Below are 26,097 nucleotides of genomic sequence, written 5' to 3'. Positions count from 1 at the left end.
TTTGCAAACAAAAAATTTTGTAGTGACTTTTGTGCAATATTGCATCTATTGTTTTGACGTTGTCATCATGTCCGATCAAAGTTTTTGTGTGGTAAATAATGCAATAAAGGTGCCTCCTCTAGGATTGTGCCAGCCCAAAATTTATTTTGCAAACAGGTGATATTTGAGTGACCTTTGCATAATGTCACATCCATTGTTTCAACGTTTTTGCTGTGTCTAATTGAAGCATGCACAAATAATTGTTTCCTGATAAGTTTGATGCCCCAAATGCATTGGCGTGACTTGTTTTGTGAACATGAGACTTTTGAATGACTTTGCATGAAGTTACATTAATTTGTCATCATTCTCATCATATTTGATCGTGTTGAATGTGAGATATATACATAAGTCAACATCCCCTCCCCTCCCCCCCACCCCCCCGCCCCTTCTCCCCTCTCTATTCCTCATTTTCAGTCTGTGATAGTTGCAAGTGGAAGAAAAGAATGATGTAGGTTGTGGTAGTGAATTGTTTCCATTCAATGGGTGATTGGAGAACTTCAAGGGCGTTGTAGTGTTGGAAAGAAATGCCAAGGGAAGCTGCAGTTACGTTGGATGGTGAAGTTTGCCAAAGCGTGATGGTGGAAGGAGTTCCAGATAAAGGAATGCAAGTGATTCAGTTGCTGCTTGTGAACCAATCATAGTGGAAGAACTCTCCGAATGGCAAAGAATCACAGGAACATTAACCAATCAAGGTGGAAAGCTAAGTGCAAGATCCAAGAACTCAAATCTTGGTAAGATAAGGTTAATCAAGGTGGAGAAACATTGATTTCATCAAGTGTTCCTATTAATAATGTCACAAAGGTATTCTCCATTCATCTCTTATTATTTTAACAATCTGTAGCAAGTTGAATATGAACGAAACATCTTTGGTTCATAGAAATAGAATTAATATCTACCAATAAAACATTTTAGGGATGTGGAAGTAGTGCATCTCAAATTCATGTGATTAAAAATAGACTTAAATAAAACATTAATATAATTCTCATTATCTCTGATGAAATTGCAAAGTTTTCCCACATGCTTAAAATCTTCTTCAATCACTCACACTGAAATTATCTATTATGCAACTGATAAAATTCAAAGAATTTTCAATCAAAACATCCTCAAAATCAATCTCCCCATCATTCTCATTGGTTTCAATAATCCTCATTCATATTGATTTGCAAATTCCTACTATGACATTCATTAACATGACCAATTTAATAACAATTTAAAAAACATATTTTGGCAGAAATTTTGGATCCATCTGTAGAGAACTTCCATTTTTTGTACTTAAATAGTGGTGTTGGGAAGCTTAAAAAAAGGACTACATTAGACTATTTGTAAGAAAAAGACTCCAAATATGTAACAACGCTTTAGACACATAAATCTTTAAATTTTTTTTAAAATCCAATGCAAGTTAAAGAACATGTGATAGAAGTTCATGTGATGTCACACGCTCTTGATATTAGGTCTCAAAAAAGATCAAAATCTACATAAGAAGCATTTAAAATCCTTAATGACGTCATAATGCAACAACAAATCCAAATTTTTATTCATATATTTAGTCATTGTTTTAATCACTTAGTTTTAAATAGCTAAACTAATCAAATAAACAATCTAAAAAATATTCTCTTTTAAGATTTTTCATTTCAATCTAAATGATGGTGTGGTTATATTATCTTAATTAAAAGCAAACTCAAATGTGTGACGATATCACTCAAATTAAGCTTGAAAAATAATCCAGTTCATCATGCACGTAAGCTTGAAGCATAATCCAGCCGTGTTAATTTGTTAAGTTACAATGATGTTATACCCCACTTCTGAGTGATATTATGATAAAACTTAAAACTTTGATGCCAATTTATTGCAAAACATCATAGGACATACGGTTCCTAATATTCATAAATGTTCATCCACATTAGAAATCTGAAACAAACATAATTCAATTCAATGATCGATTAAATAAAAATATTTAACAAGAATTTGAAAGCATTAAACTCAATGAGCCAACAGAAAGTTTGCACTACAATTGAAGCTATTGATGATAAATTTTTTTAAAATCAAGAACACTAGCAAAACCAAAACAAAAGTATCAAAAGTAAAAAAGATTAAGGAGAAGAATTTGCCAAGTAGAAGAAAATCTATGCAACACGTGAGTGCAGGAAGAAAGCTTCTCTTGAAACTTGCATATTGCACTTGACTATGCAAGAAGAAAACCATCCAATAGCCACCCATAAGCAATGTTTAAAATTGCGTATTCGGGTATTGAGGCGTTTTTCATTCGTGAGGCGAGGCGTAAGCCTCAAAATAAAAAAATTGCGTAAATAATGATAAATTTTTTATATACTAATTAGTGAATAATATAAAACATAAGATATGAAGTAAAATCAAAATATCTCAATAATAAGACAACATGAAATATAGTTCAACTCAAAATTCTATCTTTCCCAAATCCCAGTATTTTTTTCATTAACATATAATTCCAATTTCCAAAAATAAATAGCAATGACATATCACATAAGAACTCATAAGTCAACACTGTCATCACTAAGGGGTTCTTCATTTGAATCATCATTATGGCGAACTGTTTTCTCCCCTTCTTCATTTCCTATAGAGTCCAATGTCGGGCATTTACTTCAAGATTTATGTAAGTTTTAATATATATAGCGTGAGGCGTAAGCCTCATACCAGTGAGGCAAGGCGGGCCTCAAGGCGGGCCTCAACAAAGTTGAGGCGCAAGCCTCATAAAAAAACTCGAGGCGTAAGCATCGAGACGTTTTTTACTGGAATTGCGCAAAGGCGGGCCTCAAGGCGAGCCTCATATTGCGCAATTTTAAACCATGCCCATAAGATTGAGAAAGAAATTATGAAATTTTCTTTAGCCAAAATTTCCATGCCTCAAATTGATCTATTTATAGTAGCATCGTAATGCTACCTAGATAAGTCTCTGGAACTCCTTCCAGATTCATGTCATATGCTAAATAATCGTACGCAAAAATTTTGAATCAGTCCAGCGATGGTATATACTCTCTCTATCGGCTAAAATACAGAAGGTCATGTAATGCCAAAATAATCCAAGTGAATAAACATAGGTGGCAGAGGAAATAGCGCAAAAAGTGTATGCAATACTCCGCAAACCATGTGATCAAGAAAGTAAACAAAACCCAAATAATTTAGTATTAAATCACACCATCCAAATAAAAGTTGAAAACAGCAGTTAATTGAACCAAAGAAAATTCCAGAGAAAGCATCATCCCGACTAAATCAAAGCGAATTAAGAAATCAAAACAATAGAGAATGTATCTCATTCTCATAGGCCACATCATGCCAGGTATGCTTCTCAAATAACTAAAATTGAAAATAATAAATAAACCACGAAATTTAAAAAAAAAACTAAAAAAAAATTAAATCATTTATACTAAACATCTCCGAGGAGTGTAAACTTATAGATCTCCATCAAACAGATAAACTCCACCCTTCGGACTGTCGAAAAAATTAAATATGAACCAAACACAAGTGCAGATGTTGAGATACGGTACTCCACGTGGTCAAAAATTAGAAAAACAGTTTATTTATGATAAAGAATAATAATACAGCAATTTTGTCACACGTACATGTTCCACCAAATAGAGGACTCATCTTCCTTCCATAAAACAGCCGCAAATGATGCAAATGATGAATAGTCCTTCGCAGCTTGACGTAGGAATGGAACAGCACGTTCTCCGGTTTTTGAGAAGATAATAACCTTTACCTGTTGTTTTAATTAAACAAGAAACATAAAGCTAAGTGGTTATAGAAGAAGAGATTATAAATAACTCAGAGATCATTAATATCGTAACTCTTAAACCAAAACCACAGAGGCAAAATAGAACAAACCTATCAAGATAAATATTTTGAAATTCGAGCACCAAATCAGTAACATTCTATAAAAGTAGATAGATGAGTAACTAACAAGAAAACAAGACATTTAAATAAATATAACATAAAACTAGGAAATTCTTTGACGCAGAAAGTTTAATTGTAGATTCATAATCTCGTGGATTGTCCTACGAGAAATTATATGACTACACAATGATTATCAGGCAATTCTAAAATAATATAGATACTATCTATAATACCCAAAGTTTGTTAAAAGTAAGTAGGAATATTTCTCAATAAAATCATCCATTATTTTTTTTTTTTCATATATGGAAAATGTCAAATTATTTTATTAGCTTTTAATTTTAATTTTGATCCTTATAGTATAATTATCTGTATTCATGTAAAAGGCATGTTATCAATTAAATGAGTTTGTTCTGAACACTTAATTAAAAGTATTCGCTGTAATAATACTTAGCATTAATTTAAATAAATGATATAATTGCTAAAGCAAATAATCCATTTTCCTATTTACGGTTAATGTAGCATATCCACTTAGCTTGACATGCAATGGCTGATCTCTCTCATACTTCATCCAACGGATAGCATTAATGTATAGTGGCTTAGTGGAATTAATTATATAATATTATAATAAAGAATGTATTTTTAGTGGAATGGTTATATTATTATATTAGCAACACCTGTAGCCATTCTTTCATTTTATTTTTCCTTCCCATTCAAGAGATGAAGCTCTGCAACCGTGGGAGAACTGGAGTTGAAAGAGGCGGGTTGTGTGTGGGAATTTCAAGCTTGGTAGCTGATTTATCGTGTAATGAAATTGAGGTAGGAGTTTTAAGCTTTCAAAAATCTAAGATAGCAATTTCTGTAATCTTTGTGTTGAATTACAATTTTGAAATTTCTAAAATATAGCTGAAGGTGGTGGTTACTTAATTCAAAAATATGGAGAAATGAACTGGTACAATAGTGACCAAAATTTGGAAAAGGTGTTGTGTTGAATGAGGAAGTTAGTGAGGGTTGTTTACAAAAGGAAAAGGAGAAAGAATCGGGATACCAAGGTGAGATACCCAAACAAGGTTATAAGAATTAACAAATGTTTTATTGTCGCACTCCATCTTCATTATGTTTATGATCACATGTATTCTAGTTTATTTTGATTATTTGAATGAATATGATTGTTTATGTATGAATTTGTTTATGTAAAGAATAATCTTTAGCAATGTAAATGATTTAGTAAGCATAGAAGGGTAAATATTCCTAAAGCGCACATAAAGGGTACCTAAAGTGCACATAAAGGGCACCTAAAGGGCACCTAAAGCGCACGTAAAGGACACCTAAAGGGCACCTAAAGCGCACCTAAAGGGCAACTGAAGGGCAGTTAAAGGGCACCTAAAGGGAAGCTAAAGGGTAACTGAAGAGCAGCTAAAGCGCAACTATATCATCAAAAGCATATGTCACTAGCTCTAAAAAGGATGACTATATGAAAAGTGAAATAAGTTATATATGGGGGATAGGCCGCACAAGTAAAGGCGAAAGACCTGATGAGGTAAGCCTACATTCTTAATTCTAGAAGTTGAGAAATTTGACTCAACCCTGAATGGGAGAACAACTTTCATTCTAAAAGTTGGGAAATTAGACCCAACCTTGAATTGGAAAGTTGAATGGTGCAAAAGCTTATAGTCATTCTATAACTTATTTAAAGATGTGGAATAGTTTTGGAAAAATAAATAATACTACTAGGCACTTTCAGGGTCAATATGACATTTCAATATGTGTTTTAATTATGTTAGCATAGTTATGGTATTTCTTAATGGTTCATTATTATTTCTTATAACTTGCTTGCGTATTTCATTGAGCCAAGCTCATTAGCAGTGGTTGTACTGCAGGAAAGGGGAAGTAGCCCTTGGGACAATAAAAAGAGGTGACCGTTCTTTTAATGTAAGTACGTTTTGGGGTGCAAGATATCTAAAGCGAGATCTGAATGCTAGGTGTAAAGACTTTTGGGTATGTGAATGAATTTTAAAAGTTTTAGTAGAGCTCTGTATTTGTTTTAATTATGTTGAGATTCAATAAGGTATATTACATGCTTCCTGTTGTTAAGTGTGGAGTTTGATACGTTGAAATCGTTCTCTGTTATACTCCAGTTCGTGGTAGAGGCTGAGTCAAACTGGGGTGTGACACTATCTATATGTTGAAGAACAACATTACAAAATGCTCACTTTCCCTTAAAGAATCAAACTAGAAGATCCAATCAGCCAGCGACAAAATTATAAGAAGAGTTGATGCAGTACAAGAAATGTATACAATTTATTTCATTAATTTTAAATTATCATAATATTTTAAAATTATTTCAAGGACTTTGTTTTAGTTTTAAATGTATTTAATTTTATGCTTATCTTTATTTTAAATTAGATGATAGGATAGCATTATTTCCATAAGTTGGTAATGTTTGCAATTGAATTACCAATAATTGTAGAATGACTCGAGGTGTAACGTTTCTAATTCAAATTTCATATGACATAATGAATAATGCAGAAAAGAACAAAAAATTTAACAAATCACAAACACTTAACCTTAAATAGTTAATCATTACTTTGGATGGAAGCAACAAAAATTAAGAAAAACAATTTAGATAAAAGGGCAAACACCTACTAGAAATAATGAATCAAAAAACAAAACAAATAAAGCCATACAGTGAGCTGAAATTTGCATATTTATTTGATGGAGGATGTTATATCTTGAACGGGTTTGAAATATTTTTTATCGAGTTTAGTATATAAAATAATGCATTATCCTGATGGACAAAAATATTATTTTGTTATGAACTCCATAATAAAATGAATTTTTTTAATTTTTGTATGTGAGAGATTTCCACCTATAAAATATAATTAATTGAATTGAGTTTATTTTTATTCTAGAGTACAGATTCCCTATAAAATCAAACCCCTAGGTTAATTAAATGCCAAAGATATTTGGCTCTTTAAAAAACTTTTGACTAAAATAGTGGTTTACATTTGTTTATCAAAATAATAACTAACATTTTATATTATTTTAATAAATTCATTTCAAAGATTTAATCTTTAGAATTTACAAAATGTTTGCATCAAATTAAAATTCATTTTTAACAGTGTCGTTGTCGTGTCCCAAGTCCTAGATGAGAAAAATGAATGATTGTGTTATGTAGTCAACAGTCAACGTTAAACTTGTTGAATAATCATGACATGAATCCTTTAATACATTGTCTTAATGCTAAGGCATTCCTTAGAAGTGGCGCGTTATATGGCTTGAATAAAACGAGAAATGTGCAAGGGGCACCAGCGCTCAAGTGCAGTAATAAATAGTCCGTGAAACTAAAATTATGATATGAACTTAGATAAATTAATAAAATTAATAGATATTTTGATTCATAAAAAGATAAATATTCTATGCATTCAAGAAATTAAATAGGTTGGAGAGAAGGATAAGGAGATTGAAAGTTTAGGATTTAAACTATGGTATTATGGTAAGAGTCGTAATAGATATTGTGTAGATGTGATTATAAATAAGAGTTTGAAGGATAAAATTATAAAATTAATAAAATTGAATATGTAATTATAGCTTTAAATATTGTTGTTAATGCTAAGATTATTAAAATTGTAAGTGCTTATGCTCAAATAAGTTTGGATTTGTCTTCAAAATTGAAGTATTTAGAATGACTTAGAAGAATTAATATAAAAGATACATCTTAAATAAATAAAAAATTATTGGAGGAGATTTAATGAACATGTTGGTAGAAATATAGATGATTTTAAAAACATTGATGGTGACTATGAATTTGGAGCAACTAATGAAGGTGGTAAGACCATATTAGATTTGACTATAGCTTATAATTTTGTAATTATTAATACCTTATTTAAAAAGGAGATAAACATCTCATTACTTATAAAAATGGATATAGTTAAACTCAAATTAATTATTTTTTATAAGAAAATAGACCATTTAGATTGCAAACATTGTAAAATTATTTAGAATAAAAGTTTGTATCTAACATCGCTTATTAGTTTTGGAATTTAAGATTAAGGATCAAAATATAAAAATAAAGTAAAATGTTATTCTAGGATTAAATGAGAGCATTTAGAAAATACTAACAAAATTATTTTTGAGAATAAGATTTTAAATCTTAAGATTTTTTCTGTACATGAGCAAGCTAATATTATGTAAGAAAATGTAGCTAGTGATATTCAGAATCTTGCAAACGATATGCTTGGAATATCAAAAGTAAAAGTTCCTAATAGTAAAAATAGTTGGTATTGAAATCAAAATGTGAAAAAAAAAGATAAAAAATAAGAAGCTTTGTTATAAAAATTAGTTTAGATCTACAAACTTTGATAAATAGGAAAGATATAAAGAGAACTATAAGAAGTCTAAAAAAGCAATATGCGATGCAAAGATTTTAGCTTTTAATGATTTATACAATAGATTAGATGCTAAGTAGGGCGAAAGATATATGTATAAGTTAGTCAAATAAATAGATAGTAAAAAGAATTTACTTCAAGTGAAGTGCATTAAGGATGAAGATATAAAATTGATTTTATTATAAGAGGATATTGATGAGGACATCGGAATTTCAACGGCTATGATCTTGAGTTTATTTTATTTTTGATGTGTCTTATGTACTAGTTTATATTATATTTCTATTTTTCCCATTTTAGCCCTAGGGGTGGTCATGTGATGTTGTAGCGCGAAGGGCTTTTTAGTCTTTGTTTCTTTTCTTTTCATGAGGCCTATTTATAGGCCAACTCTTTTGTGTTTTTGGATGATGAATATTGAAAAGAAATTTTAGTTTTCTTTGGTTGATCTCTAACTGAGTTCATGAGAGGAGAGAACCTAGGCGGGTGAAAGCAATACCCGTCAACCGTGGTGGATTCCTTGATTCGCGGTTCGTCGTCTTCTTCTTTTCCCCTACACCCCACTCCCTTAATTCCCCATAACACCTGCCGGCCTTCCCCTTCCACTTCTCTGTTTTCTTTTTATTTTTCTCAAAAGATCAACCTCTTCCTTTAACCCCTAACGCCGGCCCCCTTGGCTCCCAAGCCGCCGGCCTCCAATCAAGGCCCAACGGCTGACCCCAGCCCACCACCCCTCATTTTCCCATACTCGACCACCACCTCAAGACCCGCCGGCCTCCCTTAGCCGTTTCTTCCCCTCCACCCGACCCAACTTCCCCATCTTAACTCCGCCCCCAATTCCATACCAAACTCCCCCCCAAGCTCCACCACCGGCCACATGCTTTCCCTCTCCTTGAATGATGAATTAACTCATCATTAATACTTGCCTAAAATAGCGTAAGTGAGTTGGGAAATAAATCTCAACAATTTGAAATTCAAATTTTGAATTTCAAGTAGTTTTCTAAATTACAAAGCCATATTAGGCAAGTCTTGTATCTAATCCCAATTTTAATTTTAAATTGGGTCGGAATGATTTATCTCATCCCAAACTCCACTTCCCTCCAAAACCCCTTCTTTCCTAATTTGGATTGTTTTTAACTTAGAAAGAAATTCAAATTCAAATAAATTCAAATCTTTCATAATTATTACATCATATTTGAAAACCCTCTTCATTCAATCAATTAATCAATCCTGAAATTAATTGATTAATTGCTCCATAACTCACATACATTGAACTTGGACACCTTTCTCTCCCCTCTCTCATGGTCGGGCCCCTCCAATCTCTTTCCTATCTAATTAAAGCTCCCAATCAAGCCTCCAATCAACCCATTAATGCTCACTTAATCACCCAGCTCCTCCTCCTAATCTCCATTACTTCCAAATTATGATTTGGAAATTCTTAAACGTTCAACCTAACCACCCCTCCTTAATTCCCTTCACGATAACTTAAAAATTGCTGGTTTCCTGCTTACTGTATCTCTACTCCAGCAATTGTAAGCGCATTCCGAAATTGAAGTCCAAAGCTTCCAACGTCAAACAACAGCAAGTCCAAGCTTTCCTAATTGCTATATAGTGTTGTCCAGAACTTTCTGAAGCAGTAAAACTGCTGACCAGTAGTCTTGGTGAGCTCTCCCTCTGCTGACCTGCTACCCACAAGTCCAAGTTGCTGCCCAACATTGTCCGGAAGGCTCGTAGTCGTTGTCTACTATCCTCAATCGCCCACTATGACCACACCGAAGCTTCGTACCTTCAACCACAAGTAAACTCCTTTTCTCCAAGTCATATATCTTCCTAGTTTACTCACCAATCGTGGTTATATTTTGATTCACAAGAGATCATGTCAATTCTCCTTCGCTAAAACTTAGTAAGCTAGAGAGTTGAATGAGGGATCCTTGCACAGTAGCTAATCTTATTGTTAATCTAGGGATCTCTTGTTGAAAACCATCCATGAATGCAACATTAGATTAATTGGTTGTTTTACAATTTTAACTCCTATGCATGTGATTTAGCCTAAGCTTGTTTTACCGCTATTTGTGTTTTATCTCGTCGTTAAAATCGTTATAAAGATATCATTATTGTGGCTTCTAACATTAAGCGTGCAAATTCCTTAATCTATTCATCCTCGCATGTACGTATTACATCATCTTGGTATCAGAGCATGGTAGGCATGAGTTATTTGTGCTAGAAGTCATCCTAGGAGTTTATTTAACTTTCCCAAAGCTTGTTGCATGCATACCATCGCATAATTAATTTTAATTACTGTTTTAGCTAGCTGTCCAGAAAATTTCTGCTCCATTTAGAGGCCTTTAGGTGAGTGCAACCTAGTGTTTAGGTGCTGCCTACATCCTAGCAACCCACCTAAACATCAAGGCAACTTGACCCATTGTTGTAGCTTGTTGTTTTGCATCATTTAGTTGCATTGTAGGTGTGCACATCTAGTGTCTTAGTGCTGTCCGAGCCTTAGCAACCTTCCTAAACACCTAATGACTTAAAACCACTAGTGTAGTTTGTTGTCCAAACCGTTCCTGCACCATCTAGTGACCTTTAAATGAGTCTGATTAAGTGTTTAGGTGCTGTCCTCAACCCACAACCATCCTCGTTGCCTAGATCACTTAAGTCCCTCTTGTAGCTTGCTGTCTATTAATTTCCTGCACCATATAGCGTGTCATAATGGAGTTTTCTCCTTGTAGACTGTTGCCCCTTACACCCACTCTTCATTAGGCATCACTTAGCGCTTCCCAATAGATCCGATAAGACTTCAAAAGAAGTTAGATGACCTCGTTAATCTAGTGGGCTCTATGACTAAAACTATGAAGGAGAAACATGTTAACTCTCCCTACTCTAGGTACGTGCCCCATTCGGTCATTCATACTAGTCGGAAGGTGCCCCACTCCGGTTATCAACCTAGACCTAAGCCTAAGCCACAACAACCTCATTTAGAGTCACATTACCGTCTACCCACCTTTGATGGTTCCTTGGACCCTTACTACTTTAGGGAATGGGTTAGACAATTAAAGGACTATTTTGAATCACGTGATATTCCTAAGTCCCGCCAGTTTAGCATTACTAAGTCTCACCTGAACAGTGGTGCTCGTCAATTTTGGATGAGGCTGGAAGATCATAAAGAGTCTCGTAGCGAATCCCTACTTCCGATTGGAAAAGAATGAGACGAGAACTTTGATTAAAATATATTTCCCTTACTTATGACCACTCATCCTTTAGTAACATCAGGGTTGCTACCCCACCTTGTAGGTCTTCACCTAGCCTTGATGGCTGACTCTCTATTGGGTCTTCTGCTGGATCGGTCTCATATGACTCCCCACTTGGGCTGACTCCTAGCCATCGCAGTCAACCTTGTCTGAACATGCGTCCTCTCTACGTGGTGGGTCTTGATTCACCTCGCCGCATGAGTAACTTTACCACCTTTAAAATCAATAAGAATTCTAAGTCTATCCAACCTTTGGTATCCCCAATCCTTGACCCTGCAAGTGTATTGTGCCCAAGAGAATCACTGTAAAGGATAAACTCCCTAAACTTGAGACTGAGTGCATCCATTTTGTGGATACTAATGATATCACTGGCAACGAGGAATTCTTTGAGGATGAAACTGAAGTGATTGAATTTGATTTTAATCTCATCAATGATATCCCGTTGGATAAGGTCTGTCTGGATGATATTAATTTGATATCAAAAGAAGCTGATTTGACCTGGAATACATTGAAATTAAATTCAGAAGATTGTGATTTAATCGTATCTCCTACTGAGATAACTCCGAATGATTTTGATTCAATTTCGGATGATTCTGATGGCGACGTGGATAATCTCGAGTTGGAATTGATTCAATTGAATTTACTATCTAAATTAAACCCCGATTTAATTGACCCCGAATCCATTGATCTTAGGTTTATAACCAAATTTGATTCTATTGAGGATAATAATATGAGTTTGAAAGACAATAATTTGAGTCTAAAAGTTTATGAGCCTAATTTGACGAATGAGCCTCCTCTTGTTTTATTGGAGTCTATTTTAGGAGTTGCTCTTCTAGATGTACATTTGAACGAGTGTGACTTTCTTAATTGGACTTACCTTTCCCTTCTTCATACCGACATTAATATTAGAGAGATGTTAGCCCATACTCTCATGACATCTCTCTAACTGTTGTGCCCACATATGTTTTGGACACTCTATCCCATCTTTTGAGTCTCATACCTGCTGGTAACTCTTTGAGCTATCTCATTATGGTTGTGAGTCAAGACCTATCATCTTATCTTGTTCCTGATTCATTTGTTTTGCCCGCTATATTCTTGTCCTTCCCTGTTAAAGACCATCTCTCTCCTAGTTGGATGAATTTGTTAGATTACACTGCTGCCCCTAGGAGAGCACCTATGACCTTAGTTGAAACTCCCTATAGAAATGTCCTTGTAGCTAAGGATGTCTTCATTGCTCCTACACCAGTTCCGTTAAACATGAAAATTTTGTCTTCTCATTTTGTAACTGATCCATCTTTATGCTTATCTATGTGTGCTTGTTAGTTAGTATGTTTGTGTGTGATTTTGTAGTCTGTTGTTTTCCAAAGTTTTTCTCTGTTTTAAATTTGTGTGACTTCAATTCATTTCAATCAGCATGCATATCAAGTCACTTGCATCACATCATTCTGATATTTATCTTGTTGAGTCTAGAAATTTAGAAGCATGAATTTGCATAAAAACATGCTGCACATGCATTGCATCTACATGAAATACTTAAGAAAATTGCACGCCTAATTGGACAAGAACAATAATAATTATAGACTTCATGCTGAATTTAAACAATGATTTAAAGCTTTTGAGGTTGGTTATTCAGTCCAGCTACCTTGGCTCTCAAGCCGACAGCCTCCAGTCAAGGCCCAACGGCCGGCCCCAGCTCACCACCCCTCATTTTCCCCTACCTGACCACCACCTCAAGACCCGCCGGCCTCCCTTAGCCGTTTCTTCCCCTCCACCCGACCCAACTTCCCCATCTTAACTCCGCCCCCAATTCCATACCAAACTCCCCCCCAAGCTCCACAATCGGCCACATGCTTTCCCTCTCCTTGAATGATGAATTAACTCATCATTAATACTTGCCTAAAATAGCCTAAGTGATTTGGGAAATTAATCTCAACAGTTTGAAATTTAAATTTTGAATTTCAAATAGTTTCCTAAATTACAAAGCCATATTAGGCAAGTCTTGAATCTAATCCCAATTTTAATTTTAAATTGGGTTGGAATGATTTATCTCATCCCAAACTCCACTTACCTCCAAAACCCCTTCCTTCCTAATTTGGATTGTCTTTAATTTAGAAAGAAATTTAAATTCAAATTAATCAAGTTTGAGTTTCAAATCTTTCATAATTATTACACCATATTTGGAAAGCCTCTTCATTCAATCAATTAATCAATCCCGAAATTAATTGATTAATTGCTCCATAACTCACATACATTGAACTTGGACACCTTTCTCTCCCCTCTCTCATGGTCGGGCCCCTCCAATCTCTTTCCTATCTAATTAAAGCTCCCAATCAAGCCTCCAATCAACCCATTAATGCTCACTTAATCACCCAGCTCCTCCTCCTAATCTCCATTACTCCCAAATTCTGATTTGGATATTCATAAACGTTCAACCTAATTGCCCCTCCATAATTCCCTTCACGGTATCTTCAAAATGGCTGGTTTCCTGTTTACCGTATCTCAACTCTAGCAATTGTACATTGTTGTTTTGTACCCAGTGCATTCCCAAATTGAAGTCCAAAGCTTCCAACCTCAACATCAAACAACAGCAAGTCCAAGCTTTCCTGATTGCTATATAGTGCTGTCCAAAACTTTCTAAAGCAGTAAAACTGCTGACCAGCAGTCTTGGAGCTCTCCCTCTGCTGACCTACTGGCCACAAGTCCATGTTGTTGCCCAACAGCATCCAGAAGGCTCATAGTCGCTTTCTACTATCCTCAATCGCTCACTATGACCACACCGGAGCTTCTTACCTTCAACCTTAGGTAAACTCCTTTTCTCCAAGTCATATTTCTTCCTAGTTTACTCACCAATCGTGGTTATATTTTGATTCACAATAGATCATGCCAATTCTCCTTCGCTAAAACTTAGTAAGCTAGAGAGTTGAATGAGGAATCCTTGCATAGTAGCTAATCTTATTGTTAATCTAGGGATCTCTTGTTGAAAACCATCCATGAATGCAACGTTAGATTAATTGGTTGTTTTACGGTTTTAACTCCTATGCATGTGATTTAGCCTAAGCTTGTTTTACCGCTCTTTGTGTTTTATCCCATCGTTAAAATCGTTATAAAGATATAATTATTGTGGCTTCTAACATTAAGCGTGCAAATTTCTTATCTCTAAGGTGAATGCTCTTTGCTGGAAATATTTTTCTTGTTGATAAGACAAGAGAGAGTTGAAGATAAACTTGAACTATGGAGGTCAACCTTAGAGTCTAAAGGTTTTCGTTTGAGTAGATCTAAAACCAAATATATTGAGTGAAATTTTAGTGGTAATAAATCTAGTGTGGGGATTGTGACTTTGGGTGATCAAGTCATTAATAATAGTACAAATTTTAGATATCTTGGGTCAACTATTCAAAGTGATGGTGAAATAGATGGGGATATTATTAATAGAATTCAAGTTGAATGATTGAAGTGGAGGAATGCATCGGGCTTGTTGTGTGATAGAAAGGTCCCCTAAAACTTAAGAGAAAATTTATAAGATGGTGGTAAGACCTACAATGCTTTATTGTGCAGAACATTGGTCAATAAAAGAGAAGCATAATATTAAATTAAGTGTTACAAAGATGAGGATGCTCAGGTGGATGAGTGACTTTACTCTTATAGATAGAATAAGTAACAAGCATATGCGTGAAAAGATTAGAGTAGCTCTAGTGGAAGATAAGATTATAGAGTGCCGCCTTAGATGGTTTAGTCACATAAAACAATGGCCTTCCAATGACCCGTTTAGGAGAGTAGATGTATTAGATTTGGCTTATGTTAAGAAAGGTAAATGTAGACCTAAAAAGACTTGGTTATAAAATATTAGAAATGATATTTTTTTATTAGATTTAAAAGAGAATTTTGACTCTTAATAGGATACAAAGGAGAAAAATGATTCAGGAAGCCGACCCCATATAGTGGGATAAAAGCTTTATGTTGTTGCTGCAGTTGAACTTTAATTTCATCACGAGCAATAACACATTATGCGAGATAGGGCAATGGCCATAGGAGGTAAGGATCGCAGATGGAAAGCACCTTATACATGTGAGCACCTTACATGTGCAAACTTCAAGTTATGAGAAGCAAAAGCCTAACATGAGAGCCAAGGGTGGGAGAAATCCCTTCCCTTGGAACTCAAACAGTGGGTAAAGCCCTAGGGAGCGGATGACAAAATGAGCTTCAAAAGTCAAATCTATCAATCAGAAGGGGTGGCCAAGGAATGAATTAGCATTTAATTGTTTTAAGGATAAGCGACATGAAAGGTCTATGTTTTCTTGGTGAATATCAACAATTTCCCTACAAATTTACTTTGCCCAATTTTCAATTAATTTCATGGATGCTTGAAAAGAAACTCAAATGTTCTAGATGCACCTCCTCCTCCCTTTCAAAACTTGCCAAACGGAAAAAAAAAAAGAAAGAAGAAAAAGATCATGTCAATACCTAAATATATCCAATTCTTCATCTCTTTAGATTTACATGTACTAGATGTACAATAAACCTGTGCTATATTAATCATCCTTTTTTCTTTTTCTTTTCATAGTAATCATCTGTAAGCATTCCAGTCAACAGTCTAACTATGCCTACACAACACTATCTAAAAATCATGTTTAGAGTATACAATGCCCAAGTTACTTTTCAAGAGGCAAACTGAAATTAGAAAAAGATCAAAAAATACATGAAACTCCGGCCATGAAGGGTCGAGGAGGAAAAGTAAAGGAGTCAATAGTTTATCGGAAAAGAAATAAGTTAATTAGAGAAAATAATACCTTGTGGCTGCCACTAGTTGCAAAAAACTTTTGAACCTGAAAACATAGAATATTTGAACGTGATTCACAGTTTTCAAAAGGTAAAAATACAGTATTTTCACCGAAGAGCCAATCCTACAGATGCATTGAATAGTATAAAATATAACTGAGCATGAAGTAGACAGCATTTAATAAATTACAATCAGGGAACAAAAACTGCAAAAAAATACCAATGACCTCACCCTATACAGGAAAACAATGCTAAACTTCGTCCTAGAAATGACAACACTCCTTAACATCTACTTGAACTATATTATCATAGCCTATCCATATCTCACAAATCTCACGCTAAATGTGATGAATGTGATAGGCAGGGCACGCAGTAGATTCTTTCATGTTCTGGGCCTACACTAGCGCATTTATAAAGCAAGAATAGAGCAGGATCATACAAATAGATAAGGATACATTTTATATACCAATTCCCATCAATAATTACTATCCATATACTATAAGCTATATTAACTACTAAGGCCTCGTTTGATTAGGCTTTTTTTCTCCGTTTCCGTTTGAATAAGCCGAAATCAATTAGTATTTACTGTTTGGAATCAAAGCTTAACAATAATTCCTTTTTAATAAACATCGTTTTTTCGGCGGTTACAAAATTCTTTTCGTATCTGCTTCTTCGGTCACAAAACGGAGTTTCGGTCACAAAATGTCTTTTATAATAAAATCTCAAAAGCAGAACTCCTAAACAAACAATTTAAAATTATTTTCAAGTATTAATAAGCACTTTCAAAAATATTAGTCAAACATATCTCATTATTGAAACTCCATTTTATTGAAGGGCTTTTTCTCAACCTCCTTTTCTAAAACTCCTTTTTATGTAAGCATAAACCGAATCAAACGAAGCCTAAGTATATTATAATAAAATATAACATAATAATTTGAACATTCTAAGTAATTTAAGGCATCCAATTCAAACGCCTTGAGGCATAAAGCTTTGAGGCATAAACCTCATTTGGGGCTAAGAGGAGTAAGACTCAAGGTATTTTTTTGAGTGCCTAATAGTGAGGTGCACCTCGAGGCATACAGCTCAACTGCTTTTTTTAACCAATGATGAAAATAGGAGTGATGATTTTTTATAATATTATGCCCTTATCTAAGTCCAGGATGATATGATCATTCAATCAACCATAATGTCTTTCATAATTACTAGATTAATATAGGCATAATTGTGCTGCATCGTCCAGAATGATATCCTGGACGATGTTCAAAAATAAAAGCTACCAAAATAGATATTACGGTTGATTCTTTCTGATTTGATCCTATCATCTCGGCAGATACGAATATCGTCCAGGACGATATGCTTAATTACGGCTGCCTTAACTAGGATGTCCTGATTAGGGTTTCTATTTTTAACTGATCATCCAGGACAATTTATGGATCGTCCTGGACGATGTGACCAAAAATAATAAACTTTAAAAACAGTCAGAAATTTTCTCCCAAGTGTGTGTGCAATGTTACTTAGCATCAGGAATAACTTTGTTTACAATTAACTCAAAAAAAGGAAAAGATTACAAACTGACTTAGACCTAGTCTACCCAATCTTGAGCTGGTTCAAATTACAGTTTTGATCTTGTGGACCTAAAAAGTTAGTAGGCAAGGCAGTCGTAGAGAAATATAAGTGTTTGTTATCATCAGAATTTTATTCATTCATATCATATTTGTAATAATCTCCCCCTTTTTATGCTGGCAAAAATTACAGTTTCATTGCTTTCCTGCTATTATTTATTTGCTTATGGAGTTGTGCAACACCCTTTTCATGTTTATTTGCAAAAGTAGAGCTTGGAAAGTCAAGACGATCAGTAAAATAAATTAGCGAAGGAGCATTATTCTAATGCTAGGTAGTCAAAACAATAGTTTTACTTTAAATTGATTATAATAAAATGTGAGGTTTTTTCTAGACTTTGTCCTATTAGGACTATTTTTTAAGGCTACATATGGCAATAGAAAAAAAACTCAAAATACTCTCCCGACTATTTGAATCCAGCCAATTGAATATATGAATATCACATTGCTCCAATTAAGTCCCAAATGAACGCTTAAGTAATTATTGATGGGAATTGGTATATAAAATGTATCCTTATCTAGCTATTGAGGTACCATTTGGAATCAATTTTATATAGTTGTGGAATAAAATTGCAAAAATTTAACACTTGGGACTATATTTGTCACATAAAAATAATTGGGGGACTACTTTGAGCATTTCCTTATTGCTATATTTAAGTTAACACCTTCGTTATGATATGTAACTATATTTAGTTTCTCAAAATGAATTTGATTTCTATATTTTAATGAGGTATTAGCCGCTCTGAATTAGGTTGCTTAAAAATTTGATTTTCTTTACCATGCAATTTAATGTAATCCTTCAGATAAAATTGAATCAAACCACGGGGCCTGGCCCAGTTTGAATGAATCCACTAGTATTTGCAGTCAATTACAAATGACGCCCTTCTTAGGGAAAAGGCCTTGGATTGATGTTACAAATGTACATCATATAGAGTGCATTACATGGTGGGAGTTATAATAATCAACATAGACATGTTTGTTTGGTTGGAAGGGCCATTGTAGGTGATGGAGGTCCGAAGGACCGTAGTCAGCAAGAGACAGAGGTCTGAAAGGATTTAAAAATCTCCGCTCTACCAAAATGTCATTCACTAAAAATGATCTTATCAAAATCATTATGTTGTCAAGCATCATGATCATCTATGTCTTAACTAATAGGAGGGATAGAAGAAACTTCTACAACAAAGAGAAATTTCCTAAAGGACTAGCCGGAGCAGGCACAATCCTCAACATTCAAAGAAAGCCATTAAGTTCCAACTTCAGAGTGCAAATATGAATTGATGATATAGAAGTAGCAACTATTATAAGAATATGAAATGTCTAAACATTTGAATGCCTCTCTTGCACTTAAATGTTTGATTTCCACATCCAAATGAGCTTTGTAATAATAATAAAAAAAATGTACCCAAAGACATTATAGAAAGAACAATATAAGGGATGCCTTCAAATACTAACTTCTGCCAATATCTACAAAAAACTGAGCCAATTCACACCTTTTCCAATGGCAATGTAACATTAATTTCAACCAAACTTCAAACCATAGAAAGCCACAAAAGACATGCAGTAGCAGCATGCACCTACGAGTTTACCAAATATATTACCCAAGGAGCATAAAATGGAATGGTTAAAGAAATTTGATTGAAGCTCAGGTTTACCAATGATGGAGAAGCTTAGTCAAGTTGGTTTGAATAAGAGCTTTGAATAGGTTTTGATAATCGACCTATCTCACATTAAAAGTGGATCGAATCTTTATTGAATGATAAAGGAAAAATCTTGTCAATAAACACAAATTTTGGATGGCCTAATCAGTAGTGTCTCAACATGATGACATTGCCAAGATTGATGCTAGTGGATAGAGCAACACAACCATTTAGAGTGTTTTCCAAGATTACGCATCTTAGCATCTAGCTTGAGATATTCCTCCTTTCTAATGGTTTCTAAGGGCGGAGTCACCTTCTTTTTCAAAGAGCTCTTAAGGAAAGAGAAAACTAAAGACGAGGTCGTCAATCATCTTCTAACCTAAATCAGATTCATGAAGATGATTACGCTTTAGGTTTAGAATTTAATGATAGAAAATGGATGCTAAACTCAATGCCATACACTTTTAAAAGAGACCCTGTATAATGTAAATAGTGAGGTACTACTAACAGAGGTTGTATTAGTGAAATATAAAAGCATCCCCAATCATATGGTCAGTTACACTTAGAGCCCATAATCCAAGGACTACACTTTCCATATAACACTTAAGAATTTAGAAGATTGTGTGACAACCGGTTCATCCGAACAGTTCACTTCAACCGGAGTGAACCGGCTGGCTCCCCCTATTACTATCCGCGAACAGGGATATCACGAAAAAGAAGGGGCGAACGGGCGGAACAGGGGCGGACAGCCGAACTCGTGTGAAAAGGTTTGGGAAAGATTTGTTTCGCCATTTTTAGCAAACGATGGTATTCAGAGATAAGAATCATCAACTCCTTTTCTTTCATCTCGCTAACGAAGAGATAATTTGGAAGAAATTTCAAAGAACGAGAGAAACGACCGATGGAAAGAGGGAAGAAGGTTTGTTGAATTTTTCTTTCCATTTTTTCTTATAAATTTCGTCGTTTACTTCATTAAAGCAAATGATATTTTCATAAAGGGAAATTGAAGAGATTTGGAATCGAGGAGAAGAGATATTGAGAGAAAGAAAAAGATTTTGGGATTTGAAAATCCCCTTGTTGTAAATAAAATTCCTATCATATAAAATTTTCTTAGATTTATTATTAAAGCATTTTTTCATGAAAAAAAAAATATTTTTTAATTTTAAGAATTTTAGAAGGAAAGAAAGCAAGTGTAAGAGTTGGGTTCTTTAAGAATTTAACAAGAAAGGAAATCTTGTGAGGTAAGTTTTATAGAAGAAATCAAATGTCTATTAATATATTTAATTAATATTTAATATTAAATAAATTGTTATATTCTTATGAACAGTTAAAGACTTTCAAAACTGGATGATTATTGGAAGAGGAAAATAAAATAGGTAATTATAGTTATTTGAAATTTCATTATTTCATTTTCATTTTCATATTGAAAAAAAGATTTATATGATTGCTTTGCTTATTTTGAGGCTATTATGAATAAAGTTATGTAAACTTCAAATGCATATAAGATAGTATACATAAATTATCATGATAAAAGTATGTAGATATGGCATGAATATGTGAAAATAGGTAAAGGAAATAGAAAGAAAAATTTGAAAAAAGTTATACATATATATGCTATTTATATGTATTTAAAAAGTATACATAGATAAATGATATATGAATGAATGAATGAAAGATGAATGAAAAAGGGAAAAGGATATGCATGCAAGCTTATAGTAATTCACCCCCGTATGGTACTGGCTGGGGAAGCAACGTACCAGTGCATGTAAAAAAGGAAAAGATTACGGAAAAGGAAAAAAAATTGAAATGGTTGTACCTTTGGTACATATAGACGATGCTCCTATACAAATTAAATGGGAAAAGAAATAAATATTAAAGCTTTATAAATGTTATAAAGAAATGTGATATGATATGCATAAATGACTGAAATGAATGAAATAAAGATAATGAAGGAAAATTGATGTAGGAAAAAAGTTCAAATTTACTCTTAATGGGCAATTAATGGTGGGCTAAATTTCTCTTTTGGGCTTGGCCCATTTACTCCTTTGTTGTTTGGTGTTTGGAGTTCTCAGCTGTTGGGTTTTTGGGCTGATCATGCCTCTCCTTGGTAGCTGTTCAGCTGCTGGATGCTTGGGTTCCTAGGATGGTCGTGCTTTTCCTTGGTGTCTATTGGGTTCTGGCTGTTCGGTTCTTGAGGCTGGCTATTGGGAAGCTGGTTTGATGGTCGTGCCTTGTTCTTTGGGTTTTATTTCCTGTTTTGATTGGGTAAAAGAGTGGTTGTTTGGTTTCCATTTTGACCTATTTAAAGGGCTGGGGCTGTTTGCTGCTAAAAAAAGAGAGAAATTAGAGATGAATTTTTGAAAGGTATAACCTACGAGTTATCTAGCTTGCGAGCTCTCGTTTCTTCCCTACTTCTATTTCTTCTTGGACTTCTACCTACTTCTCTCCACGGTTTCCACTACACATGTATCCTTCTTCTCAAAATTATATATAAGTTATATGGTTTATGTTTATCTTATTTGTGTTTAAAGGAAGACGTTAGTGTTTGCAATCCTAAAAGTTGTTTGTGTTGTAATGCTTTGGTTGCATCATCTGTGGAATTCAATGTGGGAGATTTTGTTTTTATTAAGATCAGGCCTATGAAGGGTGTATTACGTTTTGAAAAAACTGGCAAGCTTAGTCCCCGATACATTGGCCATTTTGAGGTTGTGAAAGGATAAGAAATGTGACCTACAGATTAGCTTTGCCAGATATGTATGTTGTACACAACGTGTTTCATATTTCGTCCTTAAGAAAATTTATATTAGATGATCCTTCTAAGATCATAACAGAACACATGGACATACAACCAGATCTTACTTATGTAGAAGAACCATATCATATTTAGGAGTTCAGTGTGAAAAAACTCAAAAGTAGGGAAATACCTTTTATTAAGATTCTATGGAAGCATGAGTCTGAAAAGGACGCTACATGGGAGAAAGAGTCAAAAATGAGAAAATGTTATCATCTCTTTGAGTAAGTTATATCTTGTTTCTCTTGTTTTAAATTTCGAGGATGAAATTTTTATGAGGGGAGAATTGTAAAACCCAAAAAATATTGGTCGTATGCGTTGCGACGAAATTAGGCGAAATTTCAAAGTCGTCGGAATTCGACGCAATTAATTTTATTAAATTTTACACAAAATTTTGATCGAAACGATATAAAGAACTTATATCTAATTTTGCACAAATTTAAAATTAAAAATCAACAAAGTTAACTTAAGTATAAATTAAATATAAATGAACACATTACCCTCATGGCCCTTAAGAGAAATGTTAGGACCAAGGGCACATGCGCAATTAGCCTTTTAAATATTTTCCCTTAAGACATTTGACCTAAGGGGACCAAAATCATTCGGTCCCTCTTGGGTTTGTTCGACCGAACGCAAGAAAGGAGGAAGGGGCGGCGGGAGCTTGGCAAATCCGGCGACCAGCGACTTTTCTGGTGGCGGTTTTAGGGGGGAATTAAAGGGAAAGATTAAGGAAGAGAAAGGGTAAGATCTAAACTTAGAAATCTTTCATATTCTCCAAGATTTTTCAAGGTTAAAATTTAGGGTTTTATGGAAACTTACTTTTTACTTAGGAAAAGTGTTATGAAAGATTTAAAAACATTTTATAATTATAACATTTGAATTTTTTTCTAAGATTTTTATGTTTAAAAAATTAGGGTTTTTTCCTAATGTTGAAATTTTGTGAAAAGTTATTAACAAAGGTTGTTCCTATAGGTCTTAGAAATGTTCTATTGATGAGAAATTGAAATTTTTATAAAAATTATTATTTCCCTAACTCTTAAATTTAATTAATCCAAAAATTATTATGTATAATTATACTTCAGGTTAAGGAAAAGATTTTTACAAGTAAATGAAAAAAAAAAATATGAGAAATTTAAGTTCCCAAAAATTAGGGTTTTAATCAAAACTGAATTTTCATGTTAAATTACATTAACTTACTTAAGTATAGAGTAATTAGAAAGGGAAAATATTAAATTTGAACCTTACAAGAATTAGGATTAAATAAAATCCGAAAATAAATTTATATAAAAATGACAAATCCAAATTAGGATAATGTCAAAACGAATTAAGAACCTTGAATATGAGAAATGCATTGTATTAATTAAGTGTTTGTTTCCCTAGGTGCTAAGCATAAGAAAGTGTTAGTTCAATGAGGTATGCCAAATTAACGTGCTTACTTGTAAGTGACAAATTACTCTCTAAATTCATATTCTTATTTCTCTTTTAAGATGTTAAGTGTATTATGTTGCATATAGCCTTAAGTATATTTATGTTGCATTACTCTTTTAAAATATTAAGTGTATTATGTTACATATGCCTTCAACTTTTCATAAAGTATAACATTGCATGTTTAGAAAACTCTCTTTATATGTAATTTACAAATGTTCACTTTTAATATGAAAACTTATGATCAAATTCATTTATTGGATTGAACATATGCATGGTTCATATATCAAATTACATATATTATGATATCGAAATGATATGCGAGTTTATGCATGTTGAGGCGGAGTACCAATACGGTGCATTAGCAAAATACGACTCTTCAGGACAAAAGGGCTTTTCGAAGCAAAATGATAATGTATAGCCAATATGAAATTGTACCGGATCAGTACAACATGGGCACTTCGGTACTGATGCATATATGATATCTATATTGCAAAATAAAGTAAGGAAGCATATGTCACTTAGAAGTTTATATCCTTTAAGAGCATTCATTTATAAAAGGTCTTATACATAGATATAAGTCTATTTTAGCATGCATATTAATTTTTTTTCATTGTATATGAGTTTAGTATAAGTAATTATTACTAGCTGAGCGTTAGCTCATTCCCTAATTTTGAGATAATTTTTCATGTGATCCTACTGTTAGGTGATGGTTGAGCGGTCGTGGTTTACATACAGCCATAGAGAAGTACCGGAGGACAGGATCCTTGTATTTAGTTTGATGTGAATTTTTGTTGGTGGATGTTTACACGTTGAATTTTTATCCACCATTGTAAATCTTTTGACTTATATATGAAAAGTTTGAAAAACAAATTGGAAGTTTTAGTGTCGCTTGATTATATATTGAATTGTTTTAGATTTAGATGTTTTATGTTATAATATTATTGAAGATATGTTTTACCATTTAAATCCGGCATATATTTCCACATTGTCTACACTAGCTCAACGGGCCGGGACGTGACTATCACGACTCGGCCCGGTGAGCTCGCATAGACGAGGCGGGAACGGATGTCGGACTTAAATGTTAAAACATATCTTTTCAATAACATTAAAACATGAAATATTTGAATCTAAAATAATTTAATATATAATCAGCGCAACTAAAACACTTTCAATTATGTCAAAACTTTTCATATATAAGTCAAAGGCAAAGGTGGATAAAAATTTATCATGTCAACATCCACCAAGAAAAATCACACCAAACTAAAATACAAGAAATTTGTCCTCCGATCCTCTACGACTGTATGTAAATCAAGATCGCTCAGCCATCACCTAACAACAGGATCTCTTAAAAATTATTTCAAAATTAGGGAATGAGCTAACGCTCAACAAGTAATAATTACATCTACTAAACTCATATGCAATGAAGAGAAATCAATATGAATGTTAAAATAGACATGTATTTATCTATAGAACCTTTATGATATGAATGCTTTTAAATGACATAAATTTCTAAGTGTCATATATTATGTAACACAATACCATTTATATCTTAAATACACTTAAGGACATATGCAACTTAAGACAATTAACATCTAAAAAAATAATATATTATTAATATACTTAAGGCTATATACAACTCAAGACAATTAACATCTTACAAGAGTAATGCAACATGAATATACTTAAGGCCATATGCAACTTAAGACAATTAACATCTTAAAAGTTAAAGAATATGAATTTAGAGAGTAATTTGTCATTTATCCTAAGCAAGTTAGCTTTGCAAACCTCCTCGAACCAACCCCTTCTTATGTTTAACACCAAAGAAAAATAAATACTTAATTAATAGTTTAATACAAATACATTTCTCCTTTTTAATGTTCTTATTTAATATTTTACCTTCTATGCCTAAGTAATTTAATGAAATTTAACATAAAATTCGATTTTAATTAAAATCTTAATTTTGGGAACCTAAATTTCACATTTTCCTTCCATTTACATTTTAAAATATTTCCCCTAACCTATAATTAAACATAATTATTTTTTGGATTAATTAAATTTAAAATTAGAGAAATATTTTTTTTGATAAAAATCTTATTTTTTTCATAATTAGAACCTTGGTAAGACCTATAGGAACAACTCTTGTAAATAAATTTTCATAAAATCTCAATATTAGGAAAAGCCCTAATTTTTTAAACTTAAAAAACTCAGGAAAAATTCAAATTTCATCATTATAAAGTGTTTTTAAACCTTTCCAGACACTATTCCTAAGACAAAATTAAGTTTCCATAAAACCCTAATTTGAAAACCTAAAAT

At 33.4% G+C, this 26,097-nt stretch overlaps 1 protein-coding gene across 1 annotated transcript in view; it reads right to left on the bottom strand.

Annotated features, from left to right (window-relative positions):
- The window catches only part of LOC110108617, an 89,715-nt gene that overhangs the window by 42,241 nt on the left and 21,377 nt on the right, over nucleotides 1–26,097 (bottom strand). Inside the window, exons 9-10 of the mRNA XM_020839327.2 lie at nucleotides 16,321–16,356; nucleotides 3,636–3,772 (exon numbers count right to left, since the gene is read on the bottom strand). Of these exons, the coding sequence (XP_020694986.2) occupies nucleotides 3,636–3,772; nucleotides 16,321–16,356 (173 nt within the window). The remainder of the gene's footprint in view (nucleotides 1–3,635; nucleotides 3,773–16,320; nucleotides 16,357–26,097) is intronic.

Source organism: Dendrobium catenatum, unplaced genomic scaffold, assembly GCF_001605985.2.
Source record: "Dendrobium catenatum unplaced genomic scaffold, ASM160598v2 original_scaffold_185271, whole genome shotgun sequence".
Taxonomy (NCBI): Eukaryota; Viridiplantae; Streptophyta; class Magnoliopsida; order Asparagales; family Orchidaceae; genus Dendrobium; species Dendrobium catenatum.
Note: the sequence above shows the minus strand (reverse complement) of the source record. Positions and strands in the feature narration are given on the sequence as shown.